Source organism: Hydra vulgaris, chromosome 07 (assembly GCF_038396675.1).
Source record: "Hydra vulgaris chromosome 07, alternate assembly HydraT2T_AEP".
Taxonomy (NCBI): domain Eukaryota; kingdom Metazoa; phylum Cnidaria; class Hydrozoa; order Anthoathecata; family Hydridae; genus Hydra; species Hydra vulgaris.
Window position 1 is genome coordinate 11,513,889 of NC_088926.1, and position 26,439 is coordinate 11,540,327.

The 26,439-nt window shown below is 26.7% G+C and overlaps 1 protein-coding gene across 2 annotated transcripts in view; it reads left to right on the forward strand.

Annotated features, from left to right (window-relative positions):
• Positions 1-26,439, forward strand: part of LOC136082291 (uncharacterized) — a 91,278-nt gene that overhangs the window by 25,418 nt on the left and 39,421 nt on the right. For both annotated transcript variants that reach the window (XM_065801051.1, XM_065801050.1), the window contains exons 3-4: positions 13,567-13,833; positions 20,157-20,287. In XM_065801051.1, the coding sequence (XP_065657123.1) occupies positions 13,567-13,833; positions 20,157-20,287 (398 nt within the window). The remainder of the gene's footprint in view (positions 1-13,566; positions 13,834-20,156; positions 20,288-26,439) is intronic.

Below are 26,439 nucleotides of genomic sequence, written 5' to 3' on the forward strand. Positions count from 1 at the left end.
AAAGAATTTTTTCACTGCGTAATAAATGAAGCTAGAAATGAGAGTAGTTAAACTTTATAACTGTTAGTTTTATTATTTTACTAGATGGCTTTATTAATGAGTTTTTTGATGTTCTAAAACTTTGTCGTACTTTGTGAACAAAATTAATGTCGAAAATACGCTCTTTTTTTTTCTTCTATACTATTCATTTTTTAAAGTTATTCATTTATCTATGCACCTGCCAAATTTCATTGAAGAAATTTTTATTTTACTTTCACCTTTCATATTTGGTGGTTGTCTGTTATTAAATTAAAGAACTTATTTTCTAAAGAAAAATTTTTTTTTATGGGGAAACAGTACTTTGGAAAACAGTTGTTGTTTTTATTTATTTATATATTTATTAAACACCCACTATACAAGTATACAAGGTAAATTAGAGTTTTATACATGATAATTATAAAAATCCTTGAATTATTATTATTATTATTATTTTATTATTATCATCTAGGAATATTTTTTTCAAGAATATCCTTGAAGATTGTTCTTTGTTCTTTTGAGTTCCAGCATTCAACTGCACATTTTAGAGTTTGAAGATCCGTTTCAGGAACTAAATTTTTTAAGCCAATAATTTTTATTTTTTTTTTACTTTGAATTATTTTCTCCAGATTTAGTTCATGTTTATTACACAAACCCTTGATACTATCTAAAAAAGGTTGTGGGGCTGTTTTGTGATCTGTTGTGTTATTTTATCTTTTTTTTTTGTTTAGGAGGGAAGGGGGGGGCAGGGAAGAGGAGCAAAAGTCCCGTCCCATAAGTCAATTTAAACACCACTTGTATACGTAAATTCTGGTACAATATAATTTTATATTGTAAACTATTTGAATTTATTTTAGTAAAGACAAAAATATTTACGAAAAGAAGCCATTTTTGATACTAGGGTGTATCTAACCATCACCACCACACCCATCTCCATCGTTAACATACGCCTCTCATATACCTTGGTGGTTTAATACAAATTTATAAAAAATTTTTTGTATATTAAATTATTCATGACTTAAAAGAAGACTTTTGTTCTGAAAAAAAGTGTTTAATTTCTTATGGTAAAGGTGGTGGTTTGTTGGTAATTAATAGCAGAATTATTTTCCGGCACTGCCGGCAATTACCGCTTGCCATTATATATTTAGAGGAAAATATTTATTTAGCTTATGTCTGCTGTTAAATAAATGAATTGACAGAAATTAGGGTTGATAATTTCCCGGAAATTTTCAACTCAGGAAATTTTTCGGAAATTTTGAAAATTTTCTAAAAAAGAGAAGTTTTTTTATAATTAATGGGAAAAGTTTTATGTCTTATTTAGGTAATTGTTATGGACAGTTTTATGGCAAAATATTGTGATGCGAATCATAAAAATTTTAGAAAGCCCCCTTTAAAAAACTCTTTTTTTGGTGTTTTGTTGAGTTTTTTTTTATTACAACTATAAGTAGCAACTGTAACAATTTGTTTTCAACTTTTTTTAAAACTGTTTTATTCTTTTATTTGCAAAGCATGTTGATGTTCATTGCCGTAGCAAGCTTTATTTAAGGCTTAGCATAATTAACACCCCCATTCCTAAAGGGGATGGGGAGTTTATCTATTGTCAATATCTATTAAATCGGCCTACAAGTGAATGAAAACTGTAAAATTATATATAAAAAGGTTTGATTTAAATATTTTCAGTATTTACCATTTTTTTCTTGATTTAAAGACATTGATTAATATAAGCAATAACATCTTTAAATAAAGAATAAAATAGCAAGTTTTGCGAAATCGGTTAGGAAGGAGGCGTGAACTTCCAACAATATGGTCATCCGCGGTGCTCTGTGATAAGACCATTGAGGACTCTTGAGGCACCTAAATAAAATTAACAACAAAAAAAAAAAATTGAACTATTTAAAAAAAAAGTTTGCAATAGAAATAACATGATTTTGATGTCATAAGTTCCATCGCTACGTTTAAATTTTGAGCGTTTGAGCCGTAGCGCAGCGGTTAGGGGTTATCCATAAATCAAGTCAGTGTTTTTTCTCAATTTTCCAACTCCCCCTCTCCCCTTTGTCAAACTGTCAATTTTTGGCCAACCCCCCGTTATATATGATATCAGTTTTGTGTACTCCCCCCCTAAAAAACAATAAAAATGCTTAAAAACCATTGATTTTTTTCTGACTAAATTATACATTTATATAATAGTAGATCTCATCAAATTATATTATATAATAGTCGATATCTCATTAAATAATCAACTAAGCATATAGTATTATATATCTTTAATATAATCTTCCCATGGTTGTTGAAGTGATCATCGATTGAAACAATAAGTAGTGAATGCTCTCCGCGCTCTAAAAGGATATCGTATTCTTGAGGTACAATCAAATTCGTTGCGTCAACTTCATTTTCATCTAACCATTTAGCAGTTTCCGAACTCTTCTGCAAGGCGATGACTCCCAAAAATTCTGTCTGACGCTTGGCAGCGATACGAACAGGTTAGACCCTTTTGATAAGAGGGAGTGTTATAGCAGAAGAATGGATAGAAGCGTGCTTTTACAACATAGCTTGAGAGGCAAAGTAGATTGCACTTTTTACAGATTCTATCAGCTAGACTGAATTGATGGACAAAACGCATCATACGGCAAAATTGGAAATTCTTTTGAAGTACGAGGAAGAATACTTTCAATGTTTGATGCGATGAGCATAAAGAGGGATGATGGAAACAATTCTTTTGCTCCTTCTAAGACATCTACTGCTTTGAGCCCGTCTCTCGTTTGGTTGACAGGGACAGGTGGCGGAAGAAATCTTGCTCAAATTAGAGTAAAGTAAGAGCTTCTAATAGTCCGACAACAAGAACGATTTTCACATTTCGCAATTTGAGTAAAATATTGACTTGTAAAAAGATGATTGGCAATGCAACGTTGATCTTGTAATAAAAGACTCCTTGACTCTAGCTCTGATTTGTCTGGATCAATATACTCTGCAATGGTTGGATAACCGTCAATTTGTAGATCAGACCAAATATCAGCCAAAGCCTGTCCAGCAAAACCAAAGTTCTGTTTTTCTAAATTTTCATCTGTTGTCCTGCCTGATTTAAAAAGATATGTTGGTTATTATAGGTTAAAAATTATATTAATATTTTTACAAATTAACTTTTGTCAATGTAATTACCTTGAGAATCAAGATGAGTTTCGTAATGTTCGTGCGGAAGAATCACCCCAGATAATTCTTTACTTAGAGGTGCCATTCATCGCTCAGCTCTATTGAATGAACTGCGGCCTAGAGCGTTCGTCATGATAAAATGAGCGTCAAGGTTATTCTTCAAGAAATGGTGAATCCAGATTTCAATTACTTTCTGGTATCTGGGATTTTTATCGGATCCTCCATCGACGCTAAACACAACCATAGGCTTAACCATATTAGTTTGAGGATCTCTGGTAATAGAGTCGAATTCTTTGATATCCAAGAGCCGCTGAAAGTCTAATCCATGAGCGAAGGCGGTCGAGGATGCATGTTTTCCTGATCGAACAGCGATGTAGGTAGGTCCAGAATAAGTAACAGCATCTGTTTTTCCGAGACCATCTTTTTTGATCGTAATTCCAGCGTACACAGATGGTATAAGCTTGTGTTTAGCAGCCACGACCCAGTCGTGGTCCGGGAGAGTTACCCGGTACTCCAAATGTATCAACAACGGCGCCTATTTTTTGGCTGCTGTGATTCCAATTGGCACTCTAGCCTTGTCGTGTTGGTTAATGAAACACACTTCATCTGACCCTAAAATAGAACAAACTTCTTCCACATATTTTATAATTGAACTGCAAATAAGTCCGTCAACATTTTTTAAATGAGATTCATTCTGAGGACTGATCAATCTAACAGGGACTGTTTTGAAGTGTCTTTTGCCTTCTAATGTTCCGTAACTTCTCGGAAGTAGACGAGTATAGAGGGCGCTTTTGTTGATTGCAAATCCAATTTTTTTTATCTCGGATGTCAATTCGTCGAGAGTTTTAATGCTCTAAATAATAAAGAAATATATTTGGATATAATTAACTTTTTTACAGAAAACGGGATTTATTTCGTAATTTATATTCAAATCAAATCTTGAAATTAGTTGTTAACATTTCAAGGATATTTACAATAGTGCAAGTACTAATTAAGAGTAAAATTCTAACAAATAAAATATTAACAAACATAGCTAAGCTATTATTACCCGAAGAGGGGGAGGTAATTCGTAAAAAGTACCGTTTCTTAAAAATAAAAAAAAAAAAGGTCCCGAAAAGAAATACCCAATTAGCCGACTAAATTTGTCAAAAATTCGACTATAACTTAAAAATCACCAGTTAAAAAAAAAGCAGAGCAAAGCTAACTTTATCATACATTGTAAAAAGGAGGAAGTTTTCAACTCAGATGAAAAGGATCTTTTGAATTGCACATGAGCTCGATACTCCGGTTGCAATCATTTAAGCTGATAAGAATCATTTAAGCGAAGTGATCAAGACAAGATTGAAGATATTGCATTTTTTTTGGACCAATTAGGAGATATAAAAACTAAATAGGTGGAATCGACACAAGGTACCTTTTCTCTGTAAACAGGAGTTTGTCCTAGTTTGAATCAAAATCATATTTGCATGAAACCATGTCAGAGAGTCAATTCAGCTCAAGTCGATCCGAGAAAGATGAAGATAATGATGATTTTTTATACTCAGACTCAGAGTTTAAAAACAAATTCAAAAAAGCTGATACTGTTCTCTTTCCAAAAGATATTCTCAAGAGAACTGCTGATACTGCTGTTGGGGAAGGAATAAGTTATAGGCAACATGCTTTTGTGGTTAATAGTATAATCGCTAAACTGGTTGGAAATATAGCTGAATTTAAATGTTCAACCTCTACAGCTTTATAAGCAGCAGATAAGGTCAATCAAAGAGGATCAAGGACGATTTGAGAAATTTTAGAAAAATCAATGTCATGAATATACTGATGGGAAAAAATTGAAAAAAGATCAATTAGCAATATTAATAAACGGTAACAAGGAAATGCATCTGTTGAGAATTCCAGCAATTTCTTCTTGAACTGGCAAAAATCAAAAAAATGCAATCAGAAATATCTTAAATAACTTAGCGCTACACAACTTTCTCTCGGAACCTTAACCCCCCCCCCACCTTTTATACTGATTCAGAATCATATAAAAACATAGATCTGAAAACTTAAGAAAAGTACTCTAATTTGATGTTAAAGTATAAAAAGCCACATTAAAAACTCTAATACTCGCCATCTTTTTCATACTCGGTTATGATTTCAATAACAACTTTAAAAAACCTGGTTTCTATCGACACTTAAATGCAAAACGCATTTCTGATTGATCTCTGACACTAACACTAACCCTGACCCAAACCAATCCCTATTTGTCATTCGATATATATTCGATGTACATCTTAAAATGTGAATTAAGTTCAAATATGTTTAAGGTGGTACATCTCTAAATAATTTTCATATTTTCGATTTTTCACAAACATACTTTTTAAATAGTTTAAATATCAAAGAATTCAAAAAAGAGATTTGTTTTTGTAAAAAAAAGTTATAAATACTTAAATTGACACTTTATTTTAAGGTAGTAAAATTTCAGCGCCTAGCAACGCTCATAGCAATCATGTTAGACTCTTAAATAACCCTAATAGGTGAATATTTTCTTAGTAAGAACACAGTGGATGTTTATACAAACTGTGGATGTTTATACACACAGTGGATGTTTATACAAACTGCTATCTACTTTGTTTTTGCTCTAAAATCCATAACTTTAAACAACAAGTTGCGCGGAAAGCTTTTTAATGATCAAGATAGGTGTGTGTTTTTTTTGGTTGATTTTTCTAAGGATTTATTTATATTACGGCTTTAATATGGGATCATCTGATTGAAGAAAAAAGTCGAGAGCAAAGAGACGTCCAGTTAACTTAATTACAGTACAAACTTCTAGTAAAAGCAAGTATACAGATATAGATAAAGTAACAACATCCCCTTCTTAAAACAAATTAGCTTCTGCGAAAAAAATAAAAATTGACTATAGCTTTTTATAATACAATTATAAATGACTCTGAATGCTATGTTTTTATGAATACTGATATACTTAGAGATATTATCGATTTTATTGGGACTTGTCTATGTTGTCAATGCAAAAAATTACAAATAAAGCATGGCATTTCTGCAAAGAAAGGATTAGCTCATATGTTTTTTATTTACTGCTCGAGATGTGATTGGTCAAAAGAATATTTTACCTCTAAAACAATAAAAGATCAAAATGAGGATGATGTCATCATTTACAAGAAGGGGAGAAAGGCTTTTGATGTTAATATTAGAGTAGCAGTGGCATAAAGAGAAATTGGCAAAGTTCTTACCAGTATAAAAACATTTTGTAGCGTTATGAACATGCCACCACCTATGAATTTAACTTTGTTCAATACTATTACAGCTAATTTGCAAGTGGCATATGTAAAAGTTGCCCAGAGTTCAATGTTAGTAGCATCACAAAAATGCATGGAGAACAATATTCAACTTGATTCACCTATGTTCGTAAAAGATGATACGATAAGGTAGGTATGTTACATGAAATTTTTAAATCCATCAAATTCTATGTCGTTATATATCATTAAAAAGAGCTTCATTTCAATATTCCAAAAGTGAAAAAAATTTTCAAAATCGAATCACCCTACAAAAAGTTATGACGTTTTAAGTACCGATTTTTTGATATATTAGGAATTGTTGAAGAAACTGTGGTCAAAATAAAGTTTTTATAAGGTAAAACTATTATAACTTAATCAATTCTTCTCCAAAAGTTTATATCTTGGTATCAAAAGATAGATACAAGAGTTATCTACAAATTTATAAAGGTCTCTAGATTACAGGCGCATCCGGGGGCAAGAGGGGGCACAAACCACCATTCATACCCACAATAAAGACTAACTATATATATATATATAAAAGTGTTTTTGTAATGAAAATGTAAATTTTTATGTACAAGATGTTTTGTAATTAGCTATCAGACCACAGTCAAATATAGAAGTTTCATCATTGTCTTTGGGTGGATGTAAGTGTGATGGTTTCAAACACCCTATTATCAAAAATGACTTTTTTTTATATAAATATTTATCTTTATAATTAAAATGAAATCTAGTATCAAATCAAAAATTATATTTTACTATTTTACAACATCACTAGCAGCGCACCCTTCGTTTTAAGTGGTGTATATTGGAAAGGGGGCGTGTCATCACCCCCTCTCCCTTTAAAATTAAAATTAAATTTTTGCAAGTTCCACTACTCGCTGTACATATTTTTTGCAAGTTCCACAACTCGACGTAAATTTTTTTTGCAAGTTCCACTACTCGCTGTACTTTTTTTTTTGCAAGTTCCACTACTCGCTGTACATTTTTTTTAAAGTTCCACTACTCGCTGTACATTTTTTTTGCAAGTTCCACTACTTGCTGCACATTATATATATATATATATATATATATATATATATATATATATATATATATATATATATATATATATATATATATATACATACATATATATATATATATATATATATATATATATATATATATATATATGTATATACATATATATATATATATATACATATATATATATATATATATATATATATATACATATATATATATATATATATATATATATATATATATATATATATATATATATATATATATATATATATATATATATATATATATATATATATACATATATATATATATATATATATATATATATATATATATATATATATATATATATATATATATATATATATAGTCAAAAAATAGTAAAATCATGTAGTAAGATAATAAAGTGCATGTGCAATTATCAAAAAATAATTGGAAACATTCACGTCGTGTCTATTGTTAACAATGATGAATATATATAAATATGAATAATATATAGTTTCATTAATGGAATTTAATATCTTAATCATTAACTAAAAGCCAAAAACATTTTTTGTTTTTAAAACTTTTTTTCAGGTCATAGGGGGAACCATCTATAACTAAACTAAGCATTATGTAATGTATTTTGAATTTGGTAAAAGATGTTTTTATATTAAAGTTTATTATTTTAATTACATTTAAATATTCACATTAGGAAAACATCAACTCACAGGATACAATGTCAGCAACTAGCTTGAACTTTTTCATATAATAATCAACAGCTTCAGAATCATTATCTTTTCTAGTCCAGTAAGAAATAGTAATAGCCTTTCTGTGTTTTTTTAAGTTTTTCTACTCTGCTATTGTGCAAGACTGTCATTGCTGTATCGGAATCACATCATTCATAATTATTATTGATATAGTATGTATTAAGTATATATTATATTATTGTATATATTTAATATATACTATAATATAGTATATATTATAGTATATATTAAATATATAATATATTATAAATATAATATACTATAAATAGTATATTAAATTTAATATACTATAAATATATTATATATGTCTATATATTTTTAAACAAATATTTTTAAACAAAAAGCAGTATATTATATTATTATATGATATAAAGCTTTTTAAAAATGTAATATGATTGGACTAAGCTAAAAACATGTATTATTGAATTTATAATATAAAACCAATTTTAATCTTATTAACTGCATATTAAAAAAAAGTTAAACAAAAATTGGTTAAAGAACTATTTAAAATTGCAAATTAACTGTTTTAATTGAAAAATTATAAAAGAATTGAAAATACATTATAAATTTTTTTTTTTTTTAATACAATCATGAAGAAATGAATCAAATAAACTTTTCAAGTTTAAATAAATGAAACCAAAGTCATAACTGAGTAATAGATAAGCATTGTAACTTTTTTTGATTATTTTAACAGTGTCTTCTGTCATATTTCTGTAGTAATATTAACTTTTATTAAGTTAAAAAAGCTATGTGCTAATAATAAAGTTAATTATACTTCTTTATTAATTTTAAGAGCTTTATCTACAGTTGAACTGTAATTAAAAATATTAGAGTTTTATAATTGAACTGTCTCAACACTTAGCATAAAAACTTATAAAAAGTGAAACTAGCTAAATTATTTATTTGAATCATACTTAATATGATTCAAATAAATTACCATTCATTGAAGGGTAATTTATTTGAATCATATTAAGTATGATTCAAATAAATGATTTGGAATTTAGAATGATTCAACAAAAAGTAGTGGTAATATCATTTATTAAAATGATTTTACCACTACTTTGATTGCCATAAGAGGATTATTGAGGAGAACGTTTGATTAACACAAAAATTTTTATTTTTTCATTTTTATTCATTTTTCTTTTTAGTTAAATTTTAACCAATTATTATAATTTTAAAAGCAGATTGAAGTTCCTCTTCATCCGCCCCTCCCCCTCCCCTTGTCTCAAAATAAAAGCGGAAAATAAAAATTTAAGTACCAAAAGTGCTGCACAAAATAGAGTATGTGCTGCATGAAATAAATTAATGAAATTTGGCGGGTGCAAAGAAATTGTGTAAACTTAACATCGAGAATAGTATTGCAAAAAAAACAAGCATTTCTTCAACATTTACTGAATGCACAAAGTATTACTAAGTTTTTGTCATTTAAAAATCTACTTTAAAAAGTTTTTTTGTAATCAAAAGGTACAAATTTATAAAGTTTAATTACTCTAGTTTTTAAAAAATATCTATACTAATATATAACTCTAAATAAAAAACCTCAAAATACGTTTCTCCCTCGATAGCGAAAAGCAAACTTCAAAAAACGTGCCACAGAATTTTAGCACAAATATCGGTTCCGTAAAACGCGTAATTCTATGTACCTAGATAAAGAATGTTACTGTAAGTGTGGACAGTTCATGGCAAAAAAGATATTCATCCCTGAATGGCGTGGTGACTGTTGTTTCTAATGGTAAATGTGTTGCGATACCCAAACACTGTCCAAAAACTGTAAAGGTTGCAAATACTGGGAGTTAAAAAAAAAATCGTCTGCCTATAATATATGGCATGCTTCACATAACTGTAGCATTAACCATAAAGGAAGTGCTGGAGCAATGGAGTCAGCTGGTGCTCTTTCAATGTTTAAACGTTCTGTCCAAATAAACAGATTACGATATACAAGAGGTGATGGTGATAGTAAATCATTTAAAGATATATTTGATGCAAACCCATATCCGGGATATAAAATTGTAAAAAGTGAATGTGTTGGACATGTTCAGAAAAGGTTTGGATCACGATTAAGAGCTTTGAAAGTTAGTTACAAGGGCAAACTGTTAAGTGATGGTAAGCGACTGACTGGCAAGGGAAGAATGACTGATAAAGTTATTAATACGCTTCAGAATTATTATGGCATGACCATACGTCAAAATAAAGGTGATATATATGGGATGAAAAAAAGTATTGCTGCACTCATACATCATTGTTCAGCAAACGATGATCCTGAAGACCGTCATAAATTTTGCCCTCGAACTATCGAATCCTGGTGTAAGTACCAATTGGATAAGCTAAACAATACTTCTAAATACAAGGACAGTATATCTCCATCAAAGGCTATAAGTGATATAATCAAACCAATTTTTTCTTGGAAAGATCTTGGTTCAGACAACCTTTTAAAAAGATGTTTAGATGGGGAGACTCAAAATGTTTGTGAGGCATTGAACAATATTATATGGACGTGTGCTCCAAAAACTGTTTATGTTGGTAGAAGTATAATTGAGATTGCTGTAGCATCAGCAGTTTTATTATTTAACGATGGATCAAATGGCATTTTGGAAGTTTTTAAAAATTTGATTATTCAAACTAATAAAGTTCAATTACAAAGTTTAACTGAAAAAGACAAATTGCGTATTTTTCAAGTAAATAAAAAGTCAACCGATTCAGGAAAAAGGCAATGAAAAAAGTTAAGAACCAATAGAAGAGGTTTTGATGATAAGAATAATGAAGAAGAGGGTGAAATTTATGGGAAAGGAGAATTTTGAATCATTTTTATATACTTTTCATATTATATTTTTAGTTATTTTTCTTTATTTACTGTTTTTACAAATTATCTTTTTTAATTCTCTGTCGAAGATTGTAAATTATGTATTCTACCAATTGTTTTGAAATTTGGCACAGTTTTTCCTAAGATGATTGTTTACGTTCTGACAATTTTGAAAATTTAAAAAAAAAATTATTATATGAGTTATTTTGAAAAATAAATCACTTTTTTCTATATAATTGAAAATCAAAAATGTCTGGAAGCATTATGGGTAAAATATTTATGATATGAAATATTTGTAATTACCAGAACGTGCAACTCAATTTCAACATTTCATGTAACAATTTTGAGCTTTTAAATGTTATTTGTTTAAAAGTTATTTTTGACAGATTACCCCCTTTTTCACCAAAAAAGGGCTAATAATGCAAATAACTTATTTTTTTATTATTAAAAAAAAAAAAAAAACTTTTTTCCTTTTTCTTTTTCAATACTACACCAGAAAAATATAACTTTAAATCAATTTATTGAAATTTATTTATTTAGAGATGTACCACCTTAAATTTTGATTGCATTTTTTTGATTTTTGGCAGTTCCAGAAGAAATCATTTTCTTAATTTTTGAAAACAGTGTTTTCAAAAATGTTTTTAAAAAAGATGGTAGAATATTAGCGTTTTTATGTGATTTTTTATAATTTAACATTAAATTAAAGTACTTTCTTCAAGTTTTCAGACCTATGTTTTCATATGATTCTGAATCAGTATTCTATATGTATTCTATCATAATCAATCATGAAAACATGGGGTAGGGGGAGGGGGGGTATGAAGAGAAAGAGACCTTTATACACGCTGTTTCATTTTCCTACCCCTATAATTTTATGATTGATTTTGATAGAGAATTTTATGCTGATTAAGAATCCCATGAAAGCGTAGGTCTGAAAATCAGCAGAAAGTACTCTAATTCGATGTCGAAGTTTAATATTTGTTCAATATTGTTTATAATTATGCGGCCGTGGCGCAGTGGTTAGAGCACTTGTTTTATAAGCAGTAGATCCAGGTTCGAAACAAACTTTAGACATATTTTCGCGTCATGGTAAGGATGGAGGTGTGAACTTCCTGGTTAAATGTACTTCCGCGGTTCTCTGTGAACAAAACTGTTAGGATTTCTTTGGGGCACCTTAAAAAAAAACAACAACAACAACAACAATAACAATCAATCGTTTAAAAAAAATCTTTTTTTAATATGCAAACCAGTTTTTATAGTCGTTTAATTTTAATATTATTTAAATTAAATGTTTTTATGAATGTATTTTATATATTTTTAACTATATTTTTTTTAAAATTAATTTTAGATATTGCATTTTAAATGTACATAAATCGACTGACAAATAGAGATTGGCACATTTAAATGTGCATGCATCGATTGACAAATTGGGATTGGCACATCTAAATGTACGTACATCGACTGATAAATAGGGGATTGGGCGCGAATAAACGTACTCGATTTGGATTAGGGTTTGGGCCAGAGATCAGAAAATTAAGTGCTATGCATTTTTAAACAGTTTTGTTTTAAATTGTTGATAGAAACCAAGCTATTTAAAAGTCATCCTTTAAAAGGATTCTAATTATAACCGAAAAAAATGATTTGTTGTGAAAAAAATGATTTGTTGTGAAAAAAGTGGCAAATATTTTAGTGTATTTTTTATTGTAATTTTTTAAACTTCAACATCGAATTAGAGAACTTTCTGTTGATTTTCAGACCTATATTTTTATACAATTTTTAATCAGCATAAAATTTCTCAATCATAAAATCATAGGGGTAGGAAACTGAAACAGTACACAAATTCTGGAAAGAAAAAAATTAAATTATTTTGACTTTTAGAATTTGCTCAAGTGTGCCAAAAATGGGCTCAAAAAAGGGTAAAAAATTCAAAAATAAAACAATTGAGGCACTTGAGCAACCCCTACAAATGGTCAAAAATATAAAAAAATGTACTAATAAAATAAGGGTCTGCACAGCAGATAAGACTCCATACTTTAAATTTTTTCATGACCTCAAAATGAAGCAGTCTAATATACAGTCGTTAATAAAAGTTTAAGATCTACTAGATCTTACTAAATGGGATGATGCAATGCAATTGCAATACCCTATTACTATTGCATCATCCACTCATTTACATCCAACACTTATTCACTCATTTACTAATTCATTTTTAAAACAGTATTATCAGTGTAGTTATGTTTGCATATCTGCAGAGTACTGCAACAACCTGATTCTCAGTATGCCACACCAAATCCAAGCAGTAATCAAAAGCAAAAGATAGCCTGCAAAATACTGACATATCCAAATATGCAATGAATTTGATAAACAATATTGTAAAATCATAATTTATAAGTAAAATACAGTTGCTTGTAATGAAAATTGTTTATTTTAGTGTTGTTTTTAACTTGAAAATGATAAAATTGGAAAGTAGTCTTAAACTTTTGTAAATAACTTGTTTATTTTTAAAGAGACTTTATTTATTTGAATTTATGTATTATTTCGTACTTTTGTTCTATAGATACTCTGCAAACCCTATTTCAATGTGACTTTGAAAATGGTGCTTGTGGTTTGTCAACTAGCACTTCTTGGGTTCTAAACCATTATGGAACACCTGTTTCTAACACAGGTCCTTCTCAGTCTTTTAATGGTAATTGGTATATTTATTATGAAAAGTTATATAATGGAAATCCTACACTGACCTACACTCAAACAACTCCAACACCAAGCAATCATGTTATGCTCTCATTTTATCTTCATGCATATGGTGCAAATATTAACCAATTTAGTAAGTCTTTTATTATAAATTTGTATTATACTTTTTTTTATGTGTTCTATTTTTTATCATAGTGATACATATAAAAGTTTTAAATGTAATATAAGTTTATTTAATAAAAACTACAAAAATAAACTTATGCACATTCTAATACCTTCAATATTAGAAGAATATGCAGAATGACAAATTATGTTTTATAACAGGTACCATTATGTTCAATTTATAACTTATATGAAAAAAACAAACCAATGGTGTGCCATTATATATATATATATATATATATATATATATATATATATATATATATATATATATATATATATATATATATATATATATATCTCAGTTTTTTCAAACATAACACTATGCTAAAATTGTTTAGAACAAGAGCTTAAATTTCTTAAGTTCTTTGAAACATTCTTTTAAATTTCTTAAAGTTCTTTGAAACAAACAAGGAATAATAAAATATTCAAGAAATATTCAAATAAAGTTTAATATGTATTCTATTTGACGTTTATCTTTTCCTTGTTATTTATTTAAAATACTAGTTGATTTTTATTTTTAGTTAGAAAACATCCACGCATAAAGTAATTTTTTTAGACAACTTGACCACATTTTTATATAGTAAGGGTTTTAAGAATTTGTGGCAAAATAAAGCTATAAGAAACTAGAGAATAAATCAGCAATACTCAAAGAAAAGAACCGAAGACTAACCGAATAGAAATCCTAAAAAAAAAACTATTAATATAAAAAAGGAAATTGTTGTCAAAAAAATTATATACCTAAATAATTACTGTTTTTATTTTCTTATTTTTAGAGCATTTGTTATTTTCCACTACCAAAATCGAACCAAGTTGAGGGAAAAAAGTAGATAAGAATATAACAAAAATAAAAATAATTTTTATTTACAATTTTTTCGCAACTTTTTTCAGTCAGTATGTAAAGAAAATACTTTATAAATTGCGCTAGACACACGGACAGTTTCGAAATTTGTTTTTCAAATGTCTTTGCTAAACGTTACTGTTTTTATCAATGGACAGGAAAGCAAGAAAACTAATTGCTATTTATTCGTGAAAAAAATTTTTGTGGGCTAGTGTATTGTTAATTTACCGAACTTTCTTAATGAAATTTTTAGGAGCCTATTTAAAACTTTTGTTTAAGTCTTCAAATACATTTTTTTTAACAGAGCAATTGTTATGTTCATTATCTCTAGTAATTCGTATTAACATTGGAAATTGGGCAATATAAAAGAAACAATTTCATACATGCCTCAAATGCGGTAAATACATTCATTAAAGAAACTATTATGTTATTCTTTTATTTAGCTTATTCCGTCATTAACAAAATTTATTAACCAAATAATATTTTTCACAAATTAATTATAATTTATTTTCTTATTTTCCTATTATATAAGTATTGAGAAAAAACGTCAAATATAGCAAAAACTTTTTTAATAGCGAAAAGACGTAAAAACGAAAAACAAATAAACGTAATAAATGAATATATGTAATAAACAAATAAACGTAAAAAAAAAAATTAACAAAATTTCTTATAGTTCTAGCGTGCATAGCAAATTAGTTTCTTAATTATATGGACTAATAAAAATCATGAATAAATTGCATATCAAAACTTTCAATTGTTGTTAAATCGTTATAAAAGATGTTTCTTTCAACAACGACTCTAAAAAAAAGAATAAAAAAGTTGTATAAAAGTTTTATAAAATATATTTTTTTTTAATTTACTTTTTTTAATTAATAAATTTTCAAGTTTATTTAATTAAACTTGATATTTCGTTACAATTTTGTTTCGTTATTTAAGAATTTTTTTTTTTTTCTTAATAAGTTTAGCTTTTTGCCGCGAATTATTGAAACGCTTTATAAGTTAAAAGATGCAAACTGGTCAGTTAGACTAAAAAAAACTACTGTAAACGTGGTTCAACAAGGCGTGCGACCACACATGCTTCCCGGGAAGACTTGATATATATACATGTATGTATATATATATATATATATATATATATATATATATATATATATATATATATATATATATGTATGTGTGTATATATATATATATATATATATATATATATATATATATATATATATATATATATACATATATATATATATATAAATATATATATATATACATATATATGTATATATATATACATATATATATATATATATATACAACCCGTAGATGTTGTCCGAAAGTTTTTTCCATATTTTGTTGACAAAAAGTAAAAATTAAAATGCAAGACCGGAATTATTTTTTTTTATTAATTGATAGACTGCCTGCCCCAACCAAACCCTCAGTCGATGTAGCAACACTCCCTTGTGGGTCAGGCTAAAAGATAGTAGGTGTAGCAGCACGCCCTTGCGGGTCAGGCTATTTGTCAGTCGATGTAGCAGCACTCCTTTGCGAGTCAGGCTATTTGTCAGTCGATGTAGCAGCACTCCTTTGCGAGTCAGGCTATAAGATAGTCAATGTAGCAACACTCCGCGCATGGTTTACAGTAAAAAAAAAATAAAAATAAAAACATTTTACTAAAAAAAATAAAAATAAAGACATTGTTTATATTGTTAAAAACATTCAGAATGTTTTTAAAACATTCTGGTCAATTAAATTTGCATTTTTGTGGTTTTTTTTAAAAACGATTTATTTGTAATTAAATTAATGGTTTTTACTTTCGTCCAACACGCAAATGTTGGACGAAAGTCAAAAGTAATTAAAAGTGGCGTATGTGTTGGCGTAAGAATCAGTTTTTTCCTTCCGCTCTTCCCAAAGACAACATACTATAGATCTATATATATATATATATATATATATAAAGAGCTTAATTTAATTTTTTATAAAGACCCGGACAAATTGTTTGATCAAAACTTGTTGGGGTTGGACAATGTCCAATCCAATTTTTAAAATATTTTTTTACAGTTTTATGGAACCGAGTTATGCAATCGAAATCTTTGTCATGTTATTCACTTTATTTAATGTTAGTCTAGTAGTTTAGTTGTAGTTTCTTTCCGTATTATTTAGAATATTTCATTGCAGATATTTGTTTTTTAATAAAATAGTTTCAACTTAATATTGTATGTTTTTTTTAGATAGACTTAAATTTTCATGCTGTAACTAATGCTTATTATTTTTCTTTACAATTTGACAACAGCTGTTTTGATGTTTTAACAATTTAAATGCAATAAAAAAATTATTACATTACAAATAACTTTTAATTATTGATCTTTTTCAAAGTTTTTATTAAATAAAATCAAAAATTAATTATAATGACCGTTTAAAATAAATGTGTTATGTGTAAACCTTAGGTTATATTTAAATTTTTTTTAATAGTTATGTATTTTTTATGAACATTTAAAACTATTTTTCCATGTGTTTCTTAAAATCTTTTGAAAGATTATTTTTTTAAGTTACTTTAAATTATGAATAAGTTAAATTAAATCTTCCCATGATTTAATTGCTTTATTTTTTTGTTTCTATTTTTACAAAGAATTGTTTGAAAGTTTTTTTTTTAAAACTTGACTAATTAAAACATGAAATGATTAATAATTACAATTTTAAAAAGACTGCATTTTTTTTTAATCAATTTTTTTTTTGCAACTTTTTGCAAATGTTTATACAATTTAAAAATATTATCCTTTTTTCTTTTCAATAATTTAATTTCACTTTTTAATAATTTAAATACGATTTGTTTATTTATTAAACAATCAATAGAAACAATTTGTTAAGGCATTTTGTGTAACTTTAATCAAATGTTTTAAAAGGTAGGTTTTAAAGTAAATTAATAAATATTACATTAAAAATGTAATAAAAAGTAATTTTATTTTTGTTTTATTAGTTTTATCTTAAAGCTAATTTATTTTATTTTTTGTAAGGAGTTGTTTTGCTTATTCCTTAGTTTTTCAATTTTTTTCCTAGTTTGAGTTAAGCTTTTTTTTTTTTAACTTTTCTTTTTTCAGCGCATTTTAGAAATGTTTAAATCATCCAAACATCTAAACAGTCATGGTCAAGTTGTAAACAAAATTTTTTTATGTGGTCAGCAACAGGGTTTGATTGCATGCCATTCCTGTCCAAGCTTTATTTTGTAGAATTTAATTCCTGTCAGTCAAAATGTCCGATTACTTTGTAAATTATTTGGACAATCTGAGGTTTTTGCTGGACAATGTCTGTTGTCTGACCGTTAATTTTGAGCCCTGTATATATATATATATATATATATATATATATATATATATATATATATATATATATATATATATATATATATTTATATATATTATATATATACATTATAATTTAGAATTTCCATTAAAAAACAAAGCAAAGGGTTGTAGCTAGTGAACGGAAACTTTCGGCTTCGGCCGAAACCGAAATTTCTGCTTCAACAATTTTTTTACTTTTCCTGTTTCGGCCAAAATTTCTGTTCAAACCGCAACCGAAATGAACCGAAACTTTTAAAAGATTTTTTTTAAGTTTTAATATAGAGTGGTATCATGACGGTTCTCTAATTGTAATCGTTTGTTAGTCAATCAATTTTAAATTATAACAATTGTAAAAATTTTAATTGAAATCACGTTACATAATAGTTTTAAGTTACTCTTCTCAAATCATTCTTAAAATGAATTAACATTTAAGTAAAGCAACCCAAACCAATAGTTTCATCAAAATTTTCTCAATGCTAAATTTTACAATTGAAAATAATAAATAAAAAACTGGTTTATGTAATCATTTTACCGTGACAGTTAGTGATTTCAAATACGGAGCTTGCAATTTGAAAATATCTTGTGGATCGCACAATCCAGGACTTTCATCACATTTAAGAAGTGGTTTACTTTAAAAAATATCCTAACTGAAAAAGCAATACAACTACCGGCAATCCTATAAATCTCAAAAATTGATTCAAAGTTTAAAGAATGTCTTAAGTTTCTTGTGCTGCCGTAGCGCAGTGGTCAGAGCGCTTGCCTTGAAAGCAGGAGATCCAGGCTCGAAACGAGCTTCGGATATATTTTTGGGTCATGGTAAAGAAGGAGGCGTGAACTTTCTGGTTAAATGCACTTTCGCGGTGCTCTGTGACAAAATCTATAGGTCTTCTTTGGGCACCTAAATAACAAAAAAAAAAAAAAAAAGGTTTATAGATTTATATTAGAAAATAACACTAAAAGCAAAGTTTGGTTTGGCAAAAGTAGCAAAGAGATTCCTTAGACCTCCACCAACATCTGCCGAAGTTAAAAGGTTGTTTTTAACTGCTGGAGAAATTCTTTCAAATGAAAGAAAAATTGTTACCTTTAATTATTGAAATGTCTTGACAGATTATAGTTTTTATCAAACTATGTTACATGGTGATTGCTTAGATATATGTAAAATAGTGCTTTAATTCGGTGATCATAAAAGGTTCAGGGATTTTAAACATTTATTTTCAAATTTCGGCCTAAATTTCGGTTTCGGTTTCGGCCAAAATTTCGGTTTTGGCTACGGCTTTACTGAACCGAAATTTCGGTACTTTCGGTTTCGGCTTAAATTTCGGTTTCGGTCGATCACTAGTTGTAGCATATAGATTCTTGTAGATGCCAGAAGAAAGTAAATATGATGCTTGACCTAAAAAATTATACTAGACTTCATTTCTTATGTATAAAAATATTTGCAGTTTACTAATTATTTTTTTGTTGTTGTTTTGATTTATTATATATTATATTATATATTTTATATACTGTTTTTATATTAAGTTATATTTTATTATTTTGTTTTTATGTTTTATTTATTGTTATATTTTACATTTTGATATATATAATTATATAGATATATTTTTTTTTAATAAAATAACAGAAATAAAGTTTTAATTTTTTTTAATTTTTGTTTGAAAAATAAATATTAAAAAGTATTTAATGTTTATTAAAATTATTTTCTATGATTTCCTTGGTTATCAGAAGTTTTATAAATATAGAAGCAAGTGTTTTTGTTTAAAAGGAAATAAAAAAATTGCAATAATTTTTTTTTCTAATTAAAAAAGTTTTTATATAAAGAAACAATGCAGTTTGAATATAATTGTTTTCATAATTTAAAAGTTATTTTAAAAATTCTGTGAGCTTAAATACAAGCTTTTAAAATTTTCTCACTAGATTGGTAAATTAATTAAGTTGAAACCAATGCTTAAAATTTTCTGACTAGATTGGTAAATTAATCATGTTGAAACCAATGTTAAAAATTTTGTTTTTTAGAAAGCAGTTCATAAGTATATTTTTAATCAGAAAGATTTAATTTAAACTTACATATATTTTATATTATTTTTTCAATATAGTTAAAATTTAGCTTGGTTCTAGGTATCTCTTTCAATGATGCTAATGGATTTCTAATTGATGATTCTTATACTATATATGGTCAATTGCAGAATAGCAGTTTTGATCCATTTGTGCCTATTGTAATCACAAAAAATCTTTCAAGAGCCTTCCATGTAAGTATAAGAGCTTAAATCATGTCTTCTGTTTATTTTTTCACAAGAAGTTAAAAGATAAAAATCTTTGATAAAATTTATAAACTAATAACTGTTTAATAAAAAAGTTTATTTTAAGTTTTAATTCAAAAGCAATTAAATAAAAATTAAAAAATATACTTGCAAACTTTTTTTTTACAAAATCAATTTCTCTTTCTGATTACCTTACTTTATGTTTTTTATTTTTAATTGCTTTGTTTAAGTATGAAACTGGTAAGTTTAAACAATAATTGTTGAAAACTACTGTATTTTGACTAGATTGTTTTTTTTTTGTAATATTTAAATAATAATGAGGAATAATAGCACAAGGACCTTTCTAAATATAAAAATATTTTTATTAACATTTTAATCTGCAAAATGAGTAACAAACCTGAAAAAAATCTCTTTTTTCTCAAAAAGTAATCTGAAAAAGCATTTCTTGAAATTAAAGAAAGAATTTGAGCCAAAGCAAAGAATTACTAAATATAAAATAAATAAAAAATAGATAAGTACAAATATTTTAAATTTATTATTGATTTAACTAAAAATCAAGTCTTTTACTTCAAAAAATGATCGTTACATAAAAAAAAGTCACAGAATAAATATTCCAGATTTTTCGAAGTTTTTAATACTTAGTTTCTCTACCTTTGGCAGTTTTCAATCTCTTTGGCATGCTAATAATAAAATTATGGAATAATTTTATTATTAGCATGCCAAAGTGATGATTCTCTTGCTGAAGAACCAGACATGGATTATCCTCTCTATGAGGTGCTTTTTTGTAGTGATAGAAACTTTATGTGTTTTGTCTTTCAAAATGTTCCATAAATTCTCAATTAGTTCATATCTGGTAAATTCCCAGGCCATTTAAGTACAGAAAACCCATTGTCTCGAAACCATGTCAACAACAACTTGCCTGTATGACATGGAGCACTATCCTGTTGAAATATATAGTCATCATCCTCTAATAATTACTATATATTTAACCTATTGATAACCAGTCTCTAATTTGAGGGATTAAATGTTTCTCCAACACCTCTATATACCTTCTCTAGTTTATAATTCCTTCCACAATATGTAGGCGGCTTGTTTTGCTTTGATAATGCTCCCTATACCACGATTCTTGTGGGAAACTTTATTGTTTTTATAAGATAATACAACGAGAAATAAAAAAATGTCTGGTAAGTATCATTGTAAAACATTACACTAATAGTCATGATCAATACCTACTGACATTAACCAAAAAACATGAGGAAACTGATAGAAATCAATACTATTAGAGGTTTAAAGACTATTAGAAAGCTTGGAGCTATTTCCTTTAGTTTTAGGCTACTATTGTCCAACAAAAGACAGATTTATTCTTTTTTTTCTAGGACGCAGGTTTTTTCTTTTCCGTATCATTTCAATATTGGTTAAAAATGTCAAAGATTTTGCTGAAGAATTACTATTGTATTTGTTCAGAACTGAAGCTGAAGGTTTGTCGAGTCCAATTACTTAACAAAAACACCTTACTCCACAGAGAGTAAAAAAAATTAGCCTAAATTAAGTAAAACCAGATTTAAATGGATTTTATTTGACAAGAAAAACTCCCATTACTATACATATGTATGTCATTAAAAAAAAAAAGAATTTCATTAACCAGTGAGTTTTTTGGAATTATATGTACTCAGGGTGTTAGCCAGCCTGATGGCACCGCGTATAACGCGGTTTCCCACTTGGTTTAAAATTCCCAAAGGTTCTTAATATCATGGTAAAAAAAAAAATTAAATCAGTTTCAGATTTGAAGTGTTGCGCTAGACGAGTAAAAAACGCAACTAGTATGCGCGACAAGGAAATTAATTAAGTTAATGAATTAAGAATTAAGATCAATTTTTTAATGTGAAAAAACGTGTCGTCATTAACAAGCAAGATCATTCATTCAAAAGTTGAAAAAAAAATTATTTTTAATTTTTAATTGACGTCAGTTATTCTCCAGTTAAAATTGTTCAATACGTTTAATAAAATATTTCATTAACTTATTTTTGTTATTCAAAAAATCTTTATTTACATTCTTGCTGTTTATCTTAAGTTAGGAAAGTTACAAATAAAAATTTGCATATTAATAAATATTATAATTTAAAATAAGTTAATAACGTTTTTATAATCAAAGATTTATTAATAATTTTGGTAAAATAAGTTAGCTGGTAAAGTAAACCGAAAATAACAACAAAAAAATCAAAAATCAAACATGCAATGAAACGTATTATATATTTTATATTTGCGTAAAACATAAACGAAGATAATTAAATAATATTATAATATTATTAATTATTAACAATATTTCCAATAATTACAAAAATTATTTTTTTTTTTAAATTTACAAATTCAAAATTTACGTAGATATTTAATGTATATCTGTAAATTAAAAAAAAAAAAAAAAAAAAATTAGTTTTTGTATTTAAATATATTTTTTTACTTAAATACCTAATTTACTAGATATTTAAATATGCCGATTAAATTTAGTTGATGCCCTCATTTTAAAATCTATAGCGTCTGTATGATATTTTGTTGACTACGATTTATTTCCGTTAAATGATCAGGTCTGTGAATCATGAAAAGACGAAAAAAATAGAATGATAAATTTTGCGTTATCATAAAATATAAATGTTTGAAGCGAAAAAACCCAGACCGTAGATTCTTTTTTTTTTTTAAATCTTTTTAAAATCCCAATCGCTTGTCCAAATTCGAATAAGATTTTAAATAAACACGATTTTTAGGTAAAATGAACATCATAGATTAAAAATTTATTGGCGCTTGTTCTTGATTGCAAGTTCTTTTTGGTCGGAATTCTTGTATTTTTTGTAAAAATTGATAGAAATATTGTATTTTGACAACTATATAAAGCTAATATAGGTCAGAAACGATTAGAACTAGGATCTATAGAAAATTAAGGCACTTTTTCAAAAGATTTTTAACTAAATTTAGTTAACGCCGATGAGCGAAAGTGAACTAAAGACTCCAAAATGGTATTCTTTAAATTCATTATTATGGGTAGTAAAAAGGATTAGAAAATTTTATAAAAAAGAGAAAAGTTTCTTCAAATATTAAAAAAACCAGAAGCGAAAAAAAACATAACATATAAAGCTTTTGTTTGGACATAATATGCTTATAAAATCATGCTAATTTCAAATAAATAAGTTCGAATAATTTGTAAATCGCCTTAACTACACTGAGTATTTAAATGAAAGTAGCATTATATTTGACGGAAATTGGCGAGCCAACCAAGTTTTTTAATTAAAAGTTATTAAAATTTCGGAAACTTTAATTTAACTTTCATTTAAAAGCTATCGATTTAAATAAGTTTTTTAACTTTTGAATGTATCTATGATAAAAATTGTAATATAAAATATGATGAACAATAATACGATTACCTATGTAAGAAAGTTAAGAAAATTTTTTTTCTCAACTTTCTTACATAGGTAATCGTATTACTGTTATTTAAAAATCGTAATATTAAGCATTTAAAAATTGAAACATTCAAAATCTTTCCATATAAATAGGGTTGCCAACGTCTGGATTTGTCAAAAATGTTTTGTTAAAAATTAAATACTATTTAGCATTTTTTTAAATTTTTATTTAAAAATGAAAATAAAAATAACAGAAGACAATATATGTAACTAAGCGTTTAAACCTTTTACAACTGTATTTAAAAGTGATGTACGCGATTAAAATAGATCAAAGTTTCAACGAATAAATTTATTAATTCATTCATTAAAAAAATTGCAAACAATTGTCTTTTGTTCTTGTTTTCTCTCTACAATATTAAACAAAGGAGATAAGCGATTTAAAAATGAAAACTGACGAAGATTGCTCAAAATGAAACAAGTTGAATGATTAGAATTAAACATTTATAAAATATAAAAATATTCCTAAAAAATAAAATAGAAAAATATTCCTATGAATAACCCAGCAAAAATAGAAAATTTTTATTGAAACTTAATTGTTTCTAAAAAATTGTATCTACTTTTTTAAATGTCAGAATGTAATGACCTTTTTTTTTTTGGCGGCACCTAAATTCCCAATTTCACTAAAACGCTGTATGAATTTTTTTCCTGGCTAACACCCTGGTACTATATATATACTAAATACTCTTACTTAATTGATGATAATATTCTTAAAATTATAAATCAAGGAGAGTTATTTCTAAGATGTTTATTTAATGTCTCCTAAAAGATATGAACACACAGCAACATAACAACAATGAATAAACTATGTATAAGTCAAACAAACATGAAGAAATTGTATTTTTGACCACTTTAATTACTTTTAATCACTTCAATTAACATTTAAAAGTATAGCTATTCTGCTTTTCATATCTTAAAAAAAATAAAAACTTGATTATATAAATTTTTGATGAAGCAGATAATGCAAGTTGAAGAAATGAAGTTGAGAATGAAACTTTTTGAAAAATATCTGCAGCTTGCATCTTAATGTGTTATATATAATTAAATAACACTGGATTAAAAAGTTTTTTGAAGAAAAAATATTTTTAGGGGTACCTCGAGACCCTTGAACATTTAATGGGTCCCTAATATTATTAAAAAGTTTTTCAAAAGTATGTCTCAAAATAAGCATAATTGTATAAAAACTTGAAAAATAATAACAGTTTCTTAAAAAAACAATGGTAAAAGTTAATTATAACTAAAAGACTTTGTAAAAATACATGTTTTTTATTTTTAGTTGAAAAATATCATTTTCTAGTCAGTAAAATCTAAAATTATTTTTACAAAAAGATAATTTTTTTTGAAATTTTTATATAATTTCGTTTAATAAAACTTTAATTTATACCAAAAGTTAAATTACAGGAAGTCCTAAATGTCTTAATTACTGTAAATTTTCACACATTTGTGGATTATGCTGACACTATTATAAAAAGAATTCTTTAGAATTGATGATTCAATGTAGCTATTGTTTGAACTCACTTATTTTTATAGTTTTTTTCAGGAGAAACTTGTTTTTGCGACTGCATTTAGATATCAATTCTGATTTTTTGTTTAATAAACATTCTTGGTTCGAATGTGTAATTATTTCAAATTTTTCTTGTAGGCATAGTAAGTATTTTTTGGAAATATTGTTATATGCAGGTGCTGTTTTAAGGATGGACCAATTCGATATAAAATCATCAATATTTTTATCATTTAATTCATATGTATTTTGAATGCATGGTCTTTTGGATACTTTTTATTTTTAAAGGATTGCTTTTGATTGGCAAAACGTTTTTTATGTTTACCCTCTGTTAAGCCAATATATTGTTTATCAGGTATATTCTTAGATGAAACAGCACATTTATATACCACGTTTTTTGATAAATAATTTATACTCATTAAACAATTGTTGAAAATTGTAATTTTAAACATTTTTGTTTAAAATTACAATTTTCTGTAGTTTTTTCACACATTTTTAGACATCTTCAAAAATTCTTTTAGAGGAATTGAATACATTTTCATCAGAGAAGTTTTGGTTTAGCCTTTTATTAATTGAAATTGGGATTTGTTTTATTTGGGGATGATTTGAGTTAATATAAATATACATTGTTTGGTTTTTTGAAAGGTGGGAAAAAAATGTGACATTAAAAAAATTCACAATTTTTATATATTTGCTAATTTCGATTTAAAAGCCAATATTTTTAAAAATTTAATATCTTTTCTTATTTTATCGACCTGTGGACCAGACTTTTTACGCATTCTATTAAATCGTCACAATAAAGGCGTAAGTCATATTGATTATTTTACTTAGTAAATCTAAAACATATAGTTCAACAAATTCACAAATTTCTCCTCCATCATAGCTGCCCATTGTTTCATCAAAGCAGTCATGTATGTTTTTTCTTTTTCCAAGTAAGGTTTTTCTCCAATGTTTTATTATAAGGATTGTATGAAGTGACCTGTGCCCCGTCCGCAGCATAAATTGTAAGATTTAGCTAGGGTTGATAGCCGGAGCTAGAAAAAAATTTATAATACTTTTTACATTGTAATTTTATACTTACATTTACCAGTTATTAAATAAGGGGATATATTTATATATTAATGATGATGACCATGATCATGATGATAATGATGATGGTAATGATAATTATGATGATTTTATTGATCATAATG